At 34.8% G+C, this 21,281-nt stretch overlaps 1 protein-coding gene across 7 annotated transcripts in view; it reads left to right on the forward strand.

The window, feature by feature from the left end:
• Positions 1-21,281, forward strand: part of LOC133199065 (talin-1-like) — a 74,269-nt gene that overhangs the window by 30,427 nt on the left and 22,561 nt on the right. For 5 of the 7 annotated variants that reach the window (XM_061334951.1, XM_061334952.1, XM_061334947.1 and 2 more), the window contains 31 exons: positions 26-155; positions 749-898; positions 1,377-1,519; positions 1,708-1,835; positions 2,006-2,069; positions 2,304-2,408; positions 2,558-2,647; positions 2,879-2,944; positions 3,102-3,203; positions 4,858-4,934; positions 6,278-6,458; positions 7,789-7,929; positions 8,119-8,273; positions 8,470-8,623; positions 8,911-9,015; positions 9,183-9,350; positions 9,631-9,846; positions 10,108-10,221; positions 10,427-10,558; positions 10,985-11,113; positions 11,493-11,606; positions 11,997-12,110; positions 12,808-13,071; positions 13,310-13,393; positions 13,521-13,868; positions 14,090-14,276; positions 14,662-14,812; positions 15,044-15,137; positions 15,463-15,552; positions 17,648-17,770; positions 18,087-18,230. In XM_061334951.1, the coding sequence (XP_061190935.1) occupies positions 26-155; positions 749-898; positions 1,377-1,519; positions 1,708-1,835; positions 2,006-2,069; positions 2,304-2,408; positions 2,558-2,647; positions 2,879-2,944; positions 3,102-3,203; positions 4,858-4,934; positions 6,278-6,458; positions 7,789-7,929; positions 8,119-8,273; positions 8,470-8,623; positions 8,911-9,015; positions 9,183-9,350; positions 9,631-9,846; positions 10,108-10,221; positions 10,427-10,558; positions 10,985-11,113; positions 11,493-11,606; positions 11,997-12,110; positions 12,808-13,071; positions 13,310-13,393; positions 13,521-13,868; positions 14,090-14,276; positions 14,662-14,812; positions 15,044-15,137; positions 15,463-15,552; positions 17,648-17,770; positions 18,087-18,230 (4,263 nt within the window). Of the gene's footprint in view, positions 1-25; positions 156-748; positions 899-1,376; positions 1,520-1,707; positions 1,836-2,005; positions 2,070-2,303; positions 2,409-2,557; positions 2,648-2,878; positions 2,945-3,101; positions 3,204-4,707; positions 4,794-4,857; positions 4,935-6,277; positions 6,459-7,788; positions 7,930-8,118; positions 8,274-8,469; positions 8,624-8,910; positions 9,016-9,182; positions 9,351-9,630; positions 9,847-10,107; positions 10,222-10,426; positions 10,559-10,984; positions 11,114-11,492; positions 11,607-11,996; positions 12,111-12,807; positions 13,072-13,309; positions 13,394-13,520; positions 13,869-14,089; positions 14,277-14,661; positions 14,813-15,043; positions 15,138-15,462; positions 15,553-17,647; positions 17,771-18,086; positions 18,231-21,281 lie in introns of those variants that run through there. The other 2 variants (XM_061334950.1, XM_061334953.1) reach the window with 2 other exon arrangements.

Here is a 21,281-nt window from a genome sequence, read left to right on the forward strand (position 1 = left end):
TAAATATTAAAAATCAATATTTTAGGATTTATTGGAGTACAAAAAGAAAATGAGAATATTACAAATCAAAACCTTAGATGGCATGCAGAAAAAACTACAGGTAGACGACAGCCATACAGTTGGTCAATTGATGGTGACCATTTGTACCAAAATGGGTAAATATCACACATTGAGACATGTATCAAAAAGGGTAAATATCACATATCACACATCGATATACGTACCAAAATGGGTAAATATCACATATCACACATTGATACATGTATCAAAATGGGTAAATATCACAGAGATCACACATTGATATATGTATCAAATGCTAGCTATCGCAGATACCAAACATGGATACCTATATCAAAAGGAGTAATTATCATAGATTCAACATGTCAGTATGTGTATCGAAATGGGCAAATTATATTAAAGATACTGCACATTGGTATAGTATCAAAATGGCCATTTATCACAGCAATACATATATCAAAATGGGAAAATGATGTGGATAGAGCTCTTCAATACATGTATCAAAAGGCTTATCGGGAACACTGCACATCTGATTCAATATATTTCTATCAAAATGGTTATCATTTGTACTGAACATCAATAGATATATATCAAAATGGCTAAATAACACACATATATGATATATATGCTTTTAGATATAATTCAAACAGATACACTGAATTGTTTCCACTGATACCTATCTGAAAAGTAGATAAAAAAAAAGCAATACACATGTAAACCTGATTTACAGGCATTTCTAACCATGAAGAATACTCTCTGGTACGAGAGATGACTGACGATGAGAAAGAGAAGACGCTGACTCTACGCCGAGACAAATCCATCGCAAAGGATCAGAAAAAACTGGAGGAAATGAGGAAAAAACTACACACAGATGACGAATGTAGGTCAATCTTTTTATAGCTACACGATGAATATAAGGTCAATCTATTTATAGCTATACAAATGACAAATGTAGGTAAATATATTTATACTACAAAAAGACAACAATTATAGGTCAATTCAATGATAGCTATGCACAGATGATTAATGTAGGTCAATCTGTAACTTCACACAGACGAAAAATGTAAATCAATCTATTTATAGCTACACACAGACGACCGATATAGGTCAACCTAGAAAAAAATTTAAAACAGTATGTGATCTGATACACCAAACACAGTCAGAATCGTCAAATAGTTTCACAAAGTAGTAGATCAGCATTAAAACTTTCCACCCCCAACCCTCCAAACCTTAAAACCATAGTCTGGCATTATATCCAGACATTTAAATGAAGATTTTTATAGATGAGGAATATTGGTTTATTTAATATAGTAGAACAAGAATTTGTAATCAGTGCTGACTGATTGTGAATTTTTTAGTGGAGTGGTTGGATCATTCGAGGACACTGCGAGAGCAGGGTGTGGCTGACACAGACACCCTCTTACTGAGGAGAAAGTTCTTCTTCTCTGACCAAAATGTTGACCAGAGAGACCCGGTACAACTCAATCTTCTGTATGTACAGGTAGGAAACTTTTACTGGTACTGTTAATATCATCTCAAACACAATGGCACAGAGAAAAAAACCCGAGATGTCCAAGGATTTGAGATACATGTATCAAGGTTAAAACACATAAAGAAATTTTGATGAAATAGTACTGAGTTTGAATGATTTTAGATTCACTATTTATTTATAATATTGCTGTTTTTCAGTCTCGTGATGCGATCCTGGATGGTACACACCCAGTAACCCTGGAGGAGGCTATCAGTCTGGCGGGGATACAGGTTCACATACAGTTTGGAGATTACATAGAAAACAAACACAAACCAGGATTTCTAGAGTGAGTTATCTCCCTTTAATTCTCTCAATTAAAATTTAAGTAAATTTCTTGCGGAAGTTTTCATAAATGATGAATACTTCATTGGTTTTTCTTCTGTTGGATCTGTGTTAACAGTAGAGATTTGGTCCCAATTTTTTTGGAGTTAAAATTTGCCATTCATTTTGTTTCAGTGTCAAAGAATTTCTACCGAAAGAGTATGTCAAAACACCGAAAATTGAGAAGAGAATTTTTGCTGTAAGTGTTTTCTTATTACATGGAATTATTTTATTAAATAATTTTTCTGTAGCAAAGTTGCAAGCGATATTGTAGCAGATGAGTAATCTGAGTTGATGTTCTTCTTTTCCATCCCTGAATACAAATTTTTGCTTTATTAATTGAGAAATTTAGAATTTAAAATAATCCTTAATGAATTTTTTTTTAAATCGCTATAAGTAACTCTTATGAATGTGGTGTTCTGCAAATTAATAGGAACATAAGAAATGGGTCGGTGTTCATGAATTTGAAGCCAAAGCCAAGTATACACAGAAATGTAGAGGATTAAAGACTTACGGAATCACATTCTTCCTGGTCAAGGTAAGACAATGTCTTCACAGGTAAACCAAGGCATGATAATCTCTTCACTGGACTTAAATGACAAAAATAACCTTTGAAAAATCATGACGGAATTTACAATCAACTGACATTGTGTTGTGTTACTGAATACTTTGGTCTTGTAATTTTAGGAGAAAATGCCCGGCAAGAATAAACTGGTTCCCCGTTTGCTTGGTATTACAAAGGAGAGTGTGGTGAGGATGGATGAAAAAACCAAAGAGGTTTGTTCTATAAATAGCTGGGGAAATCCCCTCTGTTCTTCAAGTGATTTGTGTAAACAAAAGGAAAATGTGAAAGGCTGTCTCCATATGAGAGATATGAATAAGTAAGCAAAGATACCCCCACCCCCTCCTGCCCCCTTTTCAATTCATGATTAAACAGTGTAAATATGTGTTATTGCATTTGTCTACTGAAAATTGTGATTTTTACAGATTTTTTAAAATATTTTTCAGATTATGAAAACATGGCCACTGACTACAGTCAAACGATGGGCAGCTTCCCCTAACAGTTTTACATTGGTAAGGTCTTCCTAAAATAGTTTTACATTGGTAGCCTTTGTGTTTTAGCACTTGGGAAACTACTCAGACTTAAACAAGTCTCTGTACAGTTGTTATATACTGGTATGTATATATGAGTCTATAGCCTGTAGATTTAATGTAAACCTTTGTGTTGTAGGACTTTGGAGACTACTCAGACTCGTATTACTCGGTACAAACACAGGAAGGAGAACAGATCTCACGACTGATCGCGGGCTACATCGACATTATACTCAAACGGGTAAGGCCACCAGCTCATATATTAACTTCTTCTCTGTTGAGTTTGCTCATGATGAGTTGTAAAGAATAAGATTTTGTGTTTATTTAGAAAAATCACATACTGACCAAATAAAGGTGGAAATTTTTTTTTAAAGATTACTGCTTTTAAATTATTTTTAATAAAATACATCAGAGAAAAAAAATACATTTGTAACGTCTTGACTTTGTGTTAAAATTTGTCTGATTCTACTGAGGACATTCATATATATATTTATGTATTGAGTATTTGTTTCAATGAAATGCAAACTTTTTTGTAGGGGGTAAATAAAACAAGAGAAATAAAAAATTCAACAGAATTTCAAACAGCCTATGCATCTACTTTATTTTACTAACAGAGGCTTAGTGTATTGATTGTAACAATTGTTTAAGGTTATCAAAAAAAAAAGACTTTCAAGAAGTGATAAAGTAGATGCATTAATGCTGATTTGAAATTCTGTCAAAGGTTTGATCTCTTAATCATCCTCTGCATGGCTGAGCAATACGACACGTGTATCTGTATTTAAATAATTTCTTTCAGAAGTGGCATGTTGTACAATGACAGGAGTTGTCTTTTCCTGACTTCTTGATTATCCCCCTTAGCAACCAATGTTCTCAGATCATATCATTACCATCTTAAACTTTCATTTATCAGAATGACATTAAGGTACATTTATCAAACTTCATTTTACTAACAAATTGAATGATATTTAGCATGAGAATTTTCTTTACAGAAACACCACAAACTTGGACTTTTCAATGGCTGCCTTGTATTCAGCTACATTTATCAGCTTTCTGATTTCACTGTTTTATACAGTACACACTTTAGTTTCTGTCATTATATTTATTAATGTTAAAGCGTCATATTGCACGTTCTTTTTTTCCAGTCAATAAGAAGATGTACAGCTTACTTGATCAATGAATGGAATGCTGATGGCTGATTGGTTGTCTCCATGTATGACCTTTTGACCTTTAATGCTCTCTGTCTATCTATAAGATCTACATATACCTCTTTTTCTGGTTTATAATCCTGAGTTCATTTTTATAAAAACAACAAATTAATGAATGGAAAAAAATGATATCAAAATAATGAAATTTAATTTTGGGAACATTTCAGATTAAAAAAAATGCTTAAAAGCACTTGTTTAGAAAAAGAGATAAAGAAAAAGAGAATATTTGTTCACATTTTTGTATGAATACAATCTTTTCCTATGCTTTTCTTTGGAAATCTAGATGTAAAAACTTAATCTTCAAATTAAATGAAAAGGAGCCAAAAATAACTTCGTGCAAGAAATAGTGATAGGAAAAGATTGCATTGAATGATCGATGAGGATGGATCTAGAAACTATTTCACCATTTTTTGGTAAAAATAAGACAAAGGGAAACTTTTTTTTTTGGGGGGGGGGGGGGGGGGGGAGGTACTCAAGTAAACTTTTATAATTTCCCAATAAATTAGATCCACCTTCTCAAACCATGCATTAATGAACTTCCTGTTTGACTAGGATAAAGATGACCACATTGGAATAGATGCTGAAGATGACACAGCCATGTTTGAGGAAAATGTCTCTAAGGGAAAGTAAGTGATGGGCGGGGCTAAGGTCACATGACTTGATCAAGGTTTATTTCTTGTTTGATCATAGAAAAAAGATAAGGATCACCTGGGAATTGAAGGTTCGGATGAAGCTCCTATGTATGAAGATAGTGTGTCACCCGCAAAGTAAGTCATCCATGAAGTGTGTCACCCGCAAAGTAAGTCATCCATAAAGTGTGTCACCCACAAAGTAAGTCATCCATAAAGTGTGTCATCTGAAAAGTAAGTTGTCCATAAAGTGTGTCACCCACAAAGTAAGTCATCCATAAAGTGTGTCACCCGCAAAGTAAGTCATCCATAAAGTGTGTCACCCGCAAAGTAAGTCATCCATAAAGTGTGTCACCCACAAAGTAAGTCATCCATAAAATGTGTCACCCGCAAAGTAAGTCATCCATAAAATGTGTTACCCACAAAGTAAGTCATCCTTGAAGTGTGTCACCCACAAAGTAAGTCATCCTTAAAGTGTGTCACCCGCAAAGTAAGTCATCCATAAAGTGTATTACCCGCAAAGTAAGCCATCCATTAAGTGTGCAGAGTAAGTATTTCACCCACAAAGTAAGTGTGTCATCATTTAATACGTTACTAACATAGGATGTGTGTCACAGCTAAACTCACCCACAAAGTAAGTGTGTCACCCACAAAGTGTGTCACCCACAAAGTGTGTTACCCATGAAGCAAGTGTCTCACAAACCAAATATCATTAGCAAAGAAAGTTTGTTATCATCTAAGTTAGTCATTGCTAAACTTAAAAGGAATTGTGTAATCAGCTGAATGTCTTACCTGCAAAGTGTATCATTAGCTAAGTAAATGTCATGATCACAGTGTGTCAACAGCTAAATGTTTGTATGTCTGTTTTAGTAACATGTTTTTGAGTAATTTTGGGTTAAAAATGAACAATATGGAACAAATTTTCTAGTTAGATAATTTTGTAGTGTGAAATACATGAACATATTAATAAATAATATGCAGTGTCTTGTCTTGTACTAACAATCTTTAAGTACTGTGTACAAAGATACACATTTTGTACCCATTCAGAAGTAAGGCTATGCTGTGGAATCAACATTATTCGTGGGGGACCAATGTTCATGGATTTTGTGGGTCACCCTTACCCATGAATTAATATCCCCTCGGACGTTTATTTTGTCAACATATTGATGCATTGAATATACCATATAAATGAATAACCCACGCAATTACGTCCCCAAGAACAAGTAAAATTCTGCTTGCCCACAAACATTGACCCCCTATGAATTAAAATGATTCCACAGTTTGTGAATATATTTTTCTTGATTATATTCATTCATTACTTATTTTCCAAATATTTGGTAAAAATCACTCCTGTGAGGTAAATAAGAGTAGGAAACTGAATTTGTATAGAAAGTTTATCTTTCAAGAGTTGTTTTCATGAAATGGAATAAAGAAGTTATAACCTCGCGATTTTTTGTTACCATGGACTTCTCTGTTACCAGGGCAACCATTATTTCCCGGATGCAGGGCAATGTCAGCCACCCAGATGTCGCCTCTGTCGCTATGCCCGGGGTGATGAGGGGAGGAGTCTCCGGGGAAACACAGATCAGCATGGGATCCATGTCCTCAGCCCAGCACGGACAGGTCTCAAACGAAATGCATATGGTGCATGGCAACAGACAGGTGTGCCTACTAACTGTTCCAGTACTTATTGACACCCCAGTCATTTTGTATCCATATTATTTGTGACTAAATTGGTTGATTAAAGTCTATATAGTCTACAAGAAGATATCTAGATTGAATCATAATTAAAAAAATTTTCTCTACAAACTTTAAAAAAAAAGATCAAATATTTAAACATGAGATATATGCACCTGGGGATAACATGCTATTTTTTCTGGGAATGGGTTGGTTTAAAAAAAATCATTTTTAGGGAGAGATCTATGGAAATAGGGAAGTAACTTGTCTTGTTAATATTTGCTATATTTCTACCCTTGATAATTAAGTCATTAATTTAAGAATTTGAATAACAAGATCAATACACGTAGAAGATGTAATTTACAATGCCCTGAATTGTAAAACCTGTTATTAGTAGTTGTCAAAGAAAAAGCAAAATTATACATCAAAAAAATTAAAACCCCTTTACAGTATTGAAAAAGGGTTTATTTAAAAAGAGAGTGGTTATTTTATAGGAAGTGAAAAATATAGTAAGGAGTTATTTGATTATCATCTCATATATTACAGACATAGATTTCATCAAAAATAAATTTAATGAATAACCTAATCATAGAGTATTTAGCAAATCTGTGTCCAAAGGTAAGAGCCAAGAAAGCATGGCAGTGTTTAGACAAATCATATGTGTGTTAAGTGAATGTCGGAAGACTTTATGGAAATAGCTTGAGAAAGACTAATGTGACATATGTAAAGATTATACATTAACCAACATATCATCACACAAAGAGATGAAGTATCCAGTGAGAATGACCAGAATTGTGTAGAATTCTTAGATGCTTGTTTTATTTTCTGTTTTATGTTGAGCCTTTTTATTTAAGTTCACCAATTATTTTAGGTTTTGTAGTGAATGGTGATTATGAATTAGTTATGGATGGCCTTTAGTTGTTTGTGTTTGCACCAGTCATATGCTGTCATATCTGTCTGTATCACAGTCTGCCCCTGTGTTACCCTTCTTTATTTCTTCAGATTGGGTTTTTTCCTTTAAAAAAATCTGTCAGTATTTTGCAAAAAGCGAGAATATGATGTATCTTCAGTGTTCAGCAGGAAATATTTTGTATAATTTCGAAAATTCCTTTTTTTAAATATGTTAAATTACTTTTTCTTTTTTTGTCTTTTTTTATCTGAAAGTAAATAATACATGTTGAGTAGAAATCAAAATTTGATTTCATATTTGGTATTAAACTTCACTGTAAATATTAAAAGCAGCTTTTATTTGTGAAAGGGAGATAACTCTGGTCTTTTGATTTTTGGAGATAACTCTGGTCTTTTGATTTTTTAGAGTCAAAATATCCAGGAGTATGGGTTGTCTCAGTCACAGAGGGCACTGTTAACGTGTATAGAGGAGGGGATTACCTCCATACGACAGGCTGAGTCACAGATGGACAAAGGGGCTGCACTTCCCAACTTAGGAAATGATGCCGTGAGTATTATGTATGATTTGTATATCAACTGTATTGAGGGGCAGCACTGCCCAACCTAGGAAATGATGCCATGAGTATCAGTATATGGTATTGAGGGGGGAATGCACATCTCAGCCTTGCCATTTTGTTCTATTCCATGAGTATCGTACTGATAAGAGCATGACAACTATATTTAAATGTATTTCTAGGCTTCTAAGAAGTGGAGACAGAACATGTTAGATCTGTCCAGACAGAAGGTAGGGGCCCAACTATCAGCAATGAATGCAGCTACAGCCCAGCTGGTTACTATGTCTATTGATGACGAAATTGACACCAGTCGTGTGGGAGCAGCTGTAGCTCAGATGTAAGATTTAGCATTCACTCATTAAATGGAGGAATGGCCAAAACTTAATATACATATACTTCAGTGATAAGTGAAATAAAAGCAGTAAGGTTGGAGATGAAGGAATGTATCAATTGTTTACCTCCCAGTCTCTTTGAAATTGTCTCATTAGGTCTAAGAGTATATGCATTAACCTTGTCTTGCTTCTTTCTAACAGAACATCCAACATTGACGATTTCTCCCAAGACGTGCGGATGCTGGGAGCACTACAGGATGATGATGAGAGTAGAAACAAACTCCTGGGAGCCGCCAAACGTCTGTGTGGTGCCTTCTCTGATCTCCTGAGTGCGGCTGAACCTGGACAGAAGGAGGTTAATCTCTTGTTGTTTTTGTTTAAAAGTGCACCTTTGTTATGGATGAACTGGAAAGTTGATGCTATGTAATAATATTAACTCAGGAAAAACTCAGTCCAGGATTATCATTATGTTCTAGTATACCATTCATGTGTACTCACATAAATCTATATTAAAATGTAACAGTGTCTTATACTGGCATAAGAAAAATTATCATGAATTGATATTCCTTTAAGAGAATATACATACACGTAGAACTTGAGTGTATTTTCTTATTGATAAGTTATTGACTTTTATACTTGCAGAGTAAATCTAACCTGATATCGGCAGCTAAGACAGTGGGCGAGGCTTCACAGGAAGTGATGCAAGGAATTGGGGAGACAGCAGACGACATGGACAAGATGTATCAGGTACGGGTCTTAATGTGCAGCATTGATAATATATATAGAAGCAACAAAATGTAGTCAAGAACTTATAATGCTTAATACTCTTCAGAGAACTTTCAGATAGTAGTGTTTCAGCTGCTGTTCGATGAACTTTTTCTTTATGGTCGTTTGTTCTTTCTTTGTACTTGCAGGAGACCTTGCTTGCTCTGGCTAAGGCTGTGGCTAACGCTACAGCTCAGCTTGTCCTGAAGGCCAAGAATGTTGCCAGTACAACAGAAGACCAGGGGCTACAGAACAAAGTCATCAGCTCAGCTACAAGCTGTGCTCTGGCTACTTCCCAGCTCGTAGCTTGTACGAAGGTGAAAATTCTTGACTAGATTAGTAAATTATGAATTTTGAGAGCAAGTTTTATCATCAGATAAGGGAAGGAGCCCCCCCCCCCCCCCCCCCCCCCCCCGGCCGAAAAAAAGAGAAATAGAGCACTACTAGAAAACGTGTTTTTGGAGAAAACATTTCAGAAAATATATTAAATATTATGTTATACTCTCGTACAATTTTTAGACAAGTTGCTTAATTATACATGTTTAAAGGGTCAGTGCTGAATGACTAAGTCTGTCATTTGATTGTTTCATTTATCAGGTGGTGGCCCCCACCATAAGCAGCCCCGCCTGTCAGGAGCAATTGATCGAGGCTGCTAAGGGTGTGGCTCACTCTGTGGAGGGAATCGTGGAGGCCGCCCAGCAGTCATGTAGGGACGACAAACTTCTGGCTGATCTTGGAGGGGCAGCCACAGCGGTCACCCAGGCCCTGAACGATTTACTGCAGCACATCAAGAAAGGAGCGGGACCCACCACAGTAAGTCACTCAAAATCAGGAATAGAATAGGGGTAACTTCAGTCAAGACATCCAGTTGTATATTCTTTTAAATTTCAAATTCAATTTAGGTCTTTAAACTGAAATTTAGGTCTTCAAATATTGCACCTTTACTTGAATTTTAAAAAATGCTTTTCATTTGCTTTTGAAGTCTTAAAAGCAGTGCAAAAAAAGAAAAATCCTCCTGAAATATTAAATTCAGTAGATACCTTTACTCATTAACATAGTCTATGTAATTGTCAGGCTGGAGAATCTCATGAGGATGCAGTGGACACAATACTGACGGTGACTGACCGACTATTCAGTAGTGTTGGGGATGCTCACGAGATGGTCAGACAAGCTAGACACTTGGCTCAGGTAAGTAACGCACAATAGGATTTAACAACATATTCAACACTCAGAAAAAGGAGAAACCACTAGAATTGGATTAAAACTCAAAAGATGATCAAACAAAAAATATTGAATACATGTGATTCCTTCATATACAAGTACAATTTTATTTGTATTTTGCAATATTCTTATAACCCTGATGTTTAACTGATCTTGGCCCCTATCCTTTCAGGCCACATCCTCTTTGGTTGGGGCCATTAGGAGTGAGGCTGAGGGACACTCAGACTCAGACATGCAGAAACGACTCCTGGCTGCTGCGCGGCAACTGGCTGATGCCACCGCCAACATGGTGGAAGCTGCCAAGGTATGTATATATCCACTCCCACCCTGTAATAGGAACAGCAGAAGCACAGTCATCCTCTGATTACAGAGGTAGAAGTTGTTCTGTAGGTAGATGTTTACTGATATTGTGTGACCATAGGTACATATTTACTGATACCTAAGGTAGTTTACAGGTACTTCATGAAAACAGCCCCAAGAAATAGAAGTGTTTGTTATCACAAGTCATATGATTGTTCATGCTGGTCATTGGATCAAAGTTAATTCCTCGGTTTAGTGTTACATGTATAAGCTCCTTCTCCATTTTCAATAAATAAATATAGGATGTGTTTGATTTTTGAGAGATAGCAAGACTTTGACATCACTTTAGTGTAAATACAGTCTATCGTAGAAACGTGTATTAAAAGATAACTGTCAGAAAGACATAATGAGAATATATGAATGTCTTTAGGGTTGTGCCTCCAGTCCCAATGATTCAGATAAGCAGGGAAGACTACGCAGTGCTGCAGAAGATCTACGTGCAGCTACAAACATCGCCGCTAGTAACGCCCTCAAAAAGAAACTCATCAGGAGGCTAGAGGTAGGTACTTCACTGAAGTAGTTTATGTTAAGGTTCATTGTTACTCTGATAAGGGAGATAACTGTAACTTGTATAAATGACTATTATTCCTTTATAAATTGTCAAGTTAACCAACCATTTCTGTCCAATTTTACCTCACAAGGTATGCTGAAACTGAGTGCATTGTAATTGTAAATTGAATTTCATTTGGATAATCCTAAGCTTATAGCAGAGACAAGAGAAAGGATGAACATCAAGATATTTTACAAATAGCAAGAGTAAATGATAAATTCTTTATCGTGCTGAATGTTTCTTAGTGGTATCACTACTTTGGTTTGATATTTATTTTCTGATATACTCACCATTCAAACAATTCAATATTATCTTTCTTATTTTGTAGAACGCAGCTCGTCGTACTGCCTCAGCCACCACACAGCTGATCAATGCTTCTAAGAACGCTAACAAATCTAACACCAACACTTCTTCTGAACATCAGCTGACACAACAATGTCAGGTAAATACACTGTTACACCTCAAAAAGATAGACTTTTATGCAAACATGCTAGGTGATAGCATTTCAGAATGACATTTGAGATAAGTACACTGCCTCATAAATACCCATAATAAACACAGCAGCTTTGTTAACTATAAGTTGTATTTTAACCCACCACCTTTATCTCTTGATTTTCATAAGTATGAACAATCAAATTCTCAATTTACTTGCTGATATTTGAATCATATTAAACCTTAAGCAATCGAAGTACTCAAAACAATTTATTCAATTAGGCTTTAGTGGTTACAATAATATTTGGAGAAAGTTATTGATATTAATATATATTTTGCTTGAAATGAATTCTAATCACCAGCAGATTTGTAGATTTTATGACATTGTATTTTTTTTCAGATAATGAATGAACAATTACCTCTGTTGATTCAAGGCTTCCGTAAATCTGAGACCAACCAAGACAGTGCTACAGCACAGCTACAGCTAATTAACGCTAGCAAGGAATTTATACAGGTAAATACTGCTACAGCACAGCTACAGCTAATTAACGCTAGCAAGGAATTTATACAGGTAAATACTGCTACAGCACAGCCACAGCTAATTAACGCTAGCAAGGAATTTATACAGGTAAATACTGCTACAGCACAGCCACAGCTAATTAACTCTAGCAAGGAATTTATACAGGTAAATACTGCTACAGCACAGCTACAGCTAATTAACGCTAGCAAGGAATTTATACAGGTAAATACTGCTAAAAGTTAGCTACAGCTAATGATTGCTTGCAGGGAATTTGTACAGATAAATACTGCTAAAAGTTAGCTACAGCTAATGAATGCTAGCAGGGAATTTGTACAGATAAATACTGCTAAAAGTTAGCAACAGCTCATAAATGCAAGCAAGGAATTTATACAAATAAAAATGCTGCTAAAAGTTAGCTGTACCTAATAAACACTAGCAAGGAATTCATCCAGGTAAATTAAGGTAATGGTAATCTATAGCTAGTTAATGCTAGCAAGAAATTCGTATAAAATGCTTAAAGTCAATGATTGTATAACAGTTTTAATACATGTCATATAGAAGAAATTCATTGATTTGAGTAAAAAAAAACTTGACAGAAATAAGGTTAATGTAATTTGAATGGAATATTTGTGAACAATTTTATGTATAAACAACTTCTCTGACATATACATGTCTATTTATATTTTTACAGCCTGCCAGTCAGCTGGTGTCTGCTGCTAACGCCGCGGCCCCGACTGTTGGTGACCAATCGGCCAGTATAAACCTGAACCAGGCTGTGAAGACGATGACCACTGCACTGGCCGAGCTGAGGTCAGCGTCCGGTAAGGCTGAGGAGATGTGTATATCTTTAGAGGTGGATGCTGCACTGGATCAGCTGAATGGACTGGACAAGGACCTGGAGGAGTACCGCCGGGCGGTGGACAGTGGCAATCTGGTCCCACTTCCTGGAGATACTGTAAGTGGGTCATGGGTCAAAGCTTAAAGGTCATAAACACCACAAAGTGTACTAAATTATTGAACTGTCTTTTATGATTTAATATTTATGTTTGAAAATACCTGATGGTAAAATATGAAATGAGCTTTAACATAATGTAAGTATTTTAGAAACTATCTTCCCATATTTATCAGAGCATGTTTTGCATTATCTGTGAAATTGTTAAAGGATTGAAGTTAATTAAGGGATTTTTTTTCAGGCTGAATCTTCTGCTTCAAAACTTGGATCCACCTCAAAGAATGTTGGATCAGCAATGGCCCAACTTCTGACAGCAGCTTCACAGGTGAAAAAGACATAATAAACAAAGTATCATTGTTGAATCATTAATGCTTCACAATTCCAGCTTATCGTCTGTTGCAAGTTCTTGTTTAATTATTACGTGACCTATTTAAATATCTTTATTTACACAGGGCAATGAGAATTATGTAGGCGTGGCAGCCAGAGACACCGCTAACGCCCTCCGTGTTCTGACAGAATCCACACGTGGTGTTGCAGCAACCTCGGAAGACATTGAGGTGAAACGTCAAGTCATTGACAGTGCTCGTGAAGTCATTGACAAATCTACGCGGCTGCTAGAAGAAACCAAGCGAGCCATGAATGATCCAGACAACCCAGAGAACCAGAGCCGACTGAACCAAGTGGCTAAGGCAGTGTCTGCAGCCCTCAATAACTGTGTGAACGCACTGCCAGGACAGAGAGATGTAGATAACACCATCAGACAGATCACCAGCTCTAGTCAGGAGCTCGCCACCACTCAGGTAACACAAATTTACATAATTAATCCCTTTATCCTTTTAAGAACCCCAGTACATTATTAATCACTTATTATTTTCATTACCCTGGATAATTGATAATTATTCATCCCTTTCGGGACCTTATTACATAAATAATTATTTATCCCTTTCAGTACCCCATTATATCATTAATTATTTATCCCTATCAGTACCTCAGTACATTGACAATTATTTTTCCCTTTCAGTACCCCAGCACAGACAGAACCTTCCAGGAGGTTCAGATTGAGATCAACAATGCTGCTGTGAACCTGAACCAGGCGGCCAGTGACATTGTCACCGCGTCACGTGGCACACCCAAACAGCTGGCCGAGTCGTCTCAAGTGTACGGGTCCTCGTACTCAGAATTTATCAAGTCAGGACTCACTATGGCTGGTGAATATCAATTTAATTGAACTTTTTTTTAGGGGGGATGGTGGATTGGTGGGGAGAGATAGTTATTTTCTTTAAATGCAAAGAGGAGATACTAAATGCATAATTGGTTTCAACATTTGAGGGAAAGGAAATTATTGTAACAGTAAAACACGCTTATAGGGAACATGCTTATAGTGAATCGATGCTTATAGCAAAGTGATTTTCATTCCCCTAGACTTGAAAATATATTGAACAATAAACGGATATAATGAATTACACTCATAGCAAAGCAAAATTGTCAGTCCTTGGCACTTCTTTATAAGCGTGTTATACTTTATACATGTATAAGAAATGTTTTGATTGGTGGATTCAGTGATAAAGATGATTCTGATTGGTTGATTTCCAGGTTTGTCTAAGGATGTGGACACACAGAACCAGATAGTGGGAGGTCTGAAGAATGTGTCTATGGTGTCCAGTAAACTCTTGCTGGCTGCTAAATCTGTGTCTGCTGATCCAAACGCTCCAAACACCAAGAATCTGTTGTCACAGGCCGCCAGGTACTGAATCACCTAAGGAATTGTTTGTTTTAGTTAATGAATCAATGTCGGTCATTTTGGGCATTAAGGAAGTTTACTTGATTTTATACTTTTGAATGCATGAATATTGAAGTTCATAAATGCTGTCAAATGTAGATTTATGAGACTGTGTTGTTGTCTATCATAAATCATGGAGCAGTAATGAAGCTTGTATCATTCAGACTGTATGTATAATGTAATCTTTTTATCCAGGGCTGTAACAGAAAGTATTAACCAGTTAATCAATGTGTGTACAGTATCAGCACCAGGGCAGAAAGAATGTGATAATGCCCTCAGACAAATCCAGGTCAGTATTTCAGGGCAGATATTGTAAAACTGTCCTCAGGTCATTATTACACAGGGCAGATATTGTGATATGGCCCTCAGGTCATAACTACATGGGGCAGATATTGTAATACTGCCCCGAGACATATCCTGGTTAGTTATATGTGTTATATACATTTAAGATTCTGTCTTTGGATTCAGCCGATATTTAACTGGACATATATTGAGCAAACACTTTGACAAGCCATTTTTCAATAAAAGAAATAGTAATTTTAATATGTAATCATATGATTCTGTTAACCAATGTTTAGTTTACACATATTGATCCATTTCCTATTTTGGTGTAGATGATGAAGTCTATGTTGGAGAGTGCTAATGAACCGGTGACTGACATGTCCTATTTCGAATGCCTCGACTCAGTCATGGAAAAATCAAAGGTAACGTCATAAAAAATAAAATTAGAATGCTTGATCTAATGGTTTTGTAGATTGTCCAAGAATTAATGTGATAGATTTACTGTTTGTTTTTGATTCCTAAAGGAATTGCTTGTAGATTTGCTACCATAATGTATAGAATATGAAAAGATTATATTTTTGTAACATCTCTGTTTGTTGGAAGTATTTTCGGCTGTCTTGCTTGAGTTGTGTTTCATTCTCTGATGTGAGATATATGAGTGCCAGATAAAGTATGATTCATAGACAGCTATTTGAATGCTACAAGTCTACATTCATAATCTGAATATGAATATTTATCTATGATCAAATGCCAACATATTATTGGATTATTCTGTTTAAATATTATCATCTAATTGCTTGATTGTTTGATTATTTGAATCTTATCATCTGATTGGCTGATTGCTTGAATTTTTGAATACTACCATCTGATTAGATGATTGTTTGAATTTTTGAATGCTCTCATCTGATTGGATGATTGTGTGTGGATTTTATCACAGGGCCAAGTCTGGGTAAATTTCACATTCTCTATAACCTTTCTTCTCTTTGTTGTACCCAGAAGCTTTTTTAACAGACTAGCTCAACACACCAGGTCACTTTTGTCACAAAAGATGAATGGCACCTCAAAATTTTCACTATTTATTTACAAATTAATTCCTAATTTCACCATTTATTAATGGAAAGAAAGTCACCTTTACATGTAGTGGGGAAGATTTTATTTTTGTTTTTTGAGAAATGAATGCCCTGCTATCGATGATCTATAAACAGTAAACAGTTGAGCTTGTCTGTCTGTGAGTTTCAGCAAATCTCCTTTTTCCAAGTCCAAGCATGGAAGGGGAAAGGTGGGGGGGGGGGGGGATTATTCTTATGATCCCTAATATTTCTCATGACAAGTTGTTATTATACAGGGAGTTTTTTTTTTTATCACCAATGTTAAGTTAATATGAATGTATATGGAAGCCCAGTTCTCTCCTTTCTGGAGGATTTTAGACCAGAATTTTTTATTTCAGACAAGAAAGAAAAAAAATACAAATAAGTCTGAATTTAATGTCTAGATACAACAATGTAATGTAAATGGTTATCTTTCAAGTTTATGAATTAGGAGTCACAGGTGTTCATTATTTCACTGGAAAGCTTCAAAATATATATACCAATGTATAAAAGGAACCTTGGCTATCTAATGAGGTAGTTGGGATAAATTTATCTGCTAAAGAGGAAAATTTCTTTGCTGAACTTTTCTGAACCAATAAACAGACAGTGGAATTTTAATTATTCAAGACAAACATAATCTTTCATGGACATGTCATCCATTTGTAACCTCAAAATCTATCAGGACTTCTATTCACATCAGACAGAATTTAGTTATCAATTTCTTATTTGTTGGTCTTAAAAACTTTTTCCTTGTGTTATTTCATGTAGATTTATTTCTTTCCAATTGTTTTTCTTTACTTAATAGATAATGCATGCCATATATTGTTTTATGGGATGAATGGGAGATGTAGAATAATTTTGTTAGTAATGGGGGAATAGGGCAGGGAGCAGGACTTTTGGGTTGAGGTTTTATACACTTAGTGCACAAATTTGTTAACATAAGGTCATAGCATGTGTGAGAATATTGATGTGCTTATTTAAATAATTTTGTTTTAGTTTGTTTATAATGTATGTCAATCCTAGCTGCCTCTGTTTGTTTTACCTGTATAGTCTCCCCTTGTCCCTCTGGATTCTGTGTTGTGAGTGAGTGTAAGTGTCACAGTCTTAGTTAACCAATGTCTCAGTGCACTTTTAGTTTTGTTCCAATTTCCTTTGCATGATATCACCCAAGTCACATTCCGTGGCCCTGATCACTTGTATTTTGTAGAAAATCATTGCTTACAAGATAAAGGATTGGTATATGGTATAACATAAGTGTACATTGAATTTGTTAATCCTTAATTCACATTCTCATATAACTAACCAGATATATAATGCTTAAGATATTATATTAGTATCCACTTATGCTATAACACACATTATTCTGTCTGCATTAAGTTCTGTATAAGGTAATGATTGAGGATTAGACATCTTTGTATGTTTTTAACAGATTTTGGGAGATTCTATGACTGGTATTACAAACCACGCAAAGAAAGGTGACCTGGTGAACTTCTGTGATTCTGTAGGGAACTTCTCAACATCTGTTTGTGGACTTACAGAGGCTGCCTCACAAGTAAGGGGAACATATCAAAAGTGTTTGTGTTGAGACCAATTCTTTCTTAATAGCCAAAAAAAGAAATCTGCTTATGATGTACAATAAAATATAGGTAGTGTGAACCAATGGAAAAAAAATTGATTCTACTTAAACATAATTTCTTTAATCTAGTGCCTATTTTCCCTAGTACTATGAAATTTCTATGGATTTGAACTTTTATGGATAACATATGACTGTTATACACAAAGAGTCAGTTTCATCTTTAACTGTAGATTTACAGATAATAAAATTTGAGTGTTTACTAAATATGCCAATATTCCTATCCCCCCTCTAGGCAGCCTATTTAGTGGGCATTGCAGATGGGGCCTCTGAACCAGGCCAGCCCGGTCTCGTGGACCAGTCTCAGTTTGCCCGGGCTAACCAGGCCATTCAGATGGCGTGCCAGAACCTGATCAACCCAGCCAGCTCCCAGCAACAGGTCAGTTTATACACAGTTAATCACCTTATATACAGTGTGACTGGTCATTCCTTAAGTGACTACAGTCTTCCAAGCCTAATATCTAGTCAGCTACAAGCTCTAGGCTGTGTACTAATGTACAGGTAGTCGTACAATCCTGCTGGAAAGAATTTTAGAGAAGTGATAATTTTCTGAGTTTTGTGTGAAATTACTAAATTTACTGCATGAAGTGATAAAAGAGCTGTTGTTTATTAATATCCTGATGTTTATATCTTGTGTAAAAAATTCACCCTTCAAAAACTTTTGTACAATAAACATGTTTGATGTACATAAAAAATAAATTGAAACAATTGTTTTAAAGATTATAAAACTAGTGGTATTTCTGAGTTACATTTGCTTATTGCAAAATGTACAAATATTAATGTTTGTATTTGTTGGAGTTAATACATTTTGCCTCTAGGATAGGCGGTGTTAGTGGCTTAAGATAGTATGATATACCTTTTATGGAAGCTGTGGCCTAGATTCTGTTGTATATTTAACAAAGCACATACCTTTCTCTAACACTGCAGCCTCTGAATCATATCAAAGCTTTGAGTAACTACCACAGTATCCAAGTAAACCAGATTTTCTAAACCCTGCAAAGCCATTGCTTCACACTTTCAGTTAAAACTTAAAATTTTAACATAATGATGTAACAAATGTTCATAGTAAATAATTAGAATATAGCTTTTTAAAAAAAATAAAGTGGAGATATTAATTTTATTATACAGCATCACAATAAAATTCTTATCTTTGTTTAGTATTACATGGTGGATAGCTGTAGGTCTATGGTAGGTGACCTTTCACCCCCGGGTTGACCCCTGGGGTCATTTATGCCTGTGCATTGTGATCTTTAGTTTCAGTTTATTTGTGTGTACTTGTCTTTTTTAATTCGTTTACACAGAGCTATCACAATGTTGTGACGTCGGTCTGCCTTCAGTGTGATGAAAGAAAAATAAATTAAGGTCTATTTTTTGTTGTCTGTAGGAAGATAATTTTTTGGACTAGTTCCCTATGAGTGCTTTATGACTGTTGCCCAATACCCCAAAGTAATTGAGATATTTAAGGACTTGATAAAATTCCCCTTAGATTATATCCATTTATTCATAGTTTAGGTTTATATACTGTAATTAATCCACATTTTTTGGGTTATTCTTAGCTCCTTTTGTACGATAGAAAGAAGGTAAAATACATATGTAATTAATACTCCTTACTGAGAATTACTCAAATATTTATGTTTGTTTATAAATCAGTAGCCCTTTTCACAAAAAATCTTATGACTAAGATTAAAATTTGACAACTCTGTAATTTTGTCGTTGAATGAAGATAATATATTTTTCTTGAATGAATATTCACAATTTATTGTAATGTAATAGAATTATAATATTTTTTGTGACCTTCTACAATTTAGACACTTTGGAGAATTGATGGAGGATATTTTGTGAAAAGGTCCACAGTATTCCAAATCATAGTGTCTTGGTTTTCATTTTATTTCATCTTTTAAAGAATAAACATCTTACCTGTAAATTTTAAGGTGCCATGAATATTTACGTTTTGATTTTTTTTTTACTATAACACATTTACTTAAATATTTATCAATTCACTATTCAGTTTATAAGTTTTCTCATATTGATAAAAATTGTTGTCATTATTTGTTCATGATTATACAAATTATCCCATTATTTGAATATTCTTTATCATATTGATAATATTCAGATATGATTATAGAAATATTCATCACTTCATGTATGTTAATTGATATAGATATTAGTTTGAATATTCATTACCAGCATATATGCCTACAGATAGATATTATAGAATTTGAATATTCATCATAGAATTTGAATATTCATTATAGAATTTGAATATTTATCACTTCAGTGTATATACCTTATTTTTTTCTTTTACATCCTACGTTTCCAGAGAAGGTCTCTGCATGATGTAAGCTATCACCACGTAAATGTATATTTCCCAGAATTCTCTGTAAACTTCCTGTCAGTATTACGTGTAGAGATATATACGCTTCTCTGTAGAGAAATTTGTCTGTATGAATGGTAACCATGGTAACAGTGTCCATTATTGAGAGTAAAAAATTTCTGGAAAAAATAATTGGCTGCAGTCATCTGTCGGGCTTAGAAAGAGGATATGTTGTGTCTGTTGCTTAGTGATGGTTACCATGGTAGATGATGTCTGTTTGTCTGTCTGTACAGAAGTAGGATCTATAAACTCTGTATCTGTAGAAAACTATACAGGCTATTTACATAATGTATATCATTATACTGTAATTCATCTCTCATTTACTACTAAGTCAGAATACAGCTATAATCATGGTGACTTCCCAAATCGAAAGTTAATATGAGTAGAACTTTAAGGGAATAATATCCTGTATTATATTCCTTGTGTATATTACTTGTCTAATGAATTCTTTTTAAGGTATCTTAAGTAGTGTCATTTTGAAAAAAAAAATTGGTTTATCTTATCATATGTTAATGTTTGGAATTATTTAGAATGTACTAGAGAGTAGATAACATTTACCGAGAGCACAGAATGACCTCACTCAATTGTAGCGTACAATAACGAGACAGTTATCATAGAATTTGAATTTCTGTACAGTGGCATGTTCTCACACAAATTATTTCTAAAATATCACATAATGTAGAAGATATCCCTCATATTAAACGATAAACTTACAATTTATCATTGTATCAGTGTATCATATATTGTGTAAACATGATACCAGGAAATGGTCAATATCACACGAAAAAATGGCTATATTTGTTACTAACACAATATATCCAAGTGTATAAGAGATATCATATATGACAGTGTAATAAAGATATAATGTGTGTATGGCAGAAATTCAGAGTTAACACACGGTATTGTTAATGTAACAGACCATATTAAACATGAAAGTTAGAGATTCTGGTATAACAGCCATGTATTGTGTCAGTTTAAACAAGATATTATTCTATCTAAGTGCAGTTAATTGTTACTGTAATATATCTATGATGGATGTGCAAATATTTTTTTTAA

This window comes from Saccostrea echinata, unplaced genomic scaffold (genome assembly GCF_033153115.1).
Source record: "Saccostrea echinata isolate AGI-Se365-2 ecotype Australia unplaced genomic scaffold, CSIRO_AGI_Sech_v1 ptg000033l, whole genome shotgun sequence".
In the NCBI taxonomy this organism is placed as follows: Eukaryota; Metazoa; Mollusca; class Bivalvia; order Ostreida; family Ostreidae; genus Saccostrea; species Saccostrea echinata.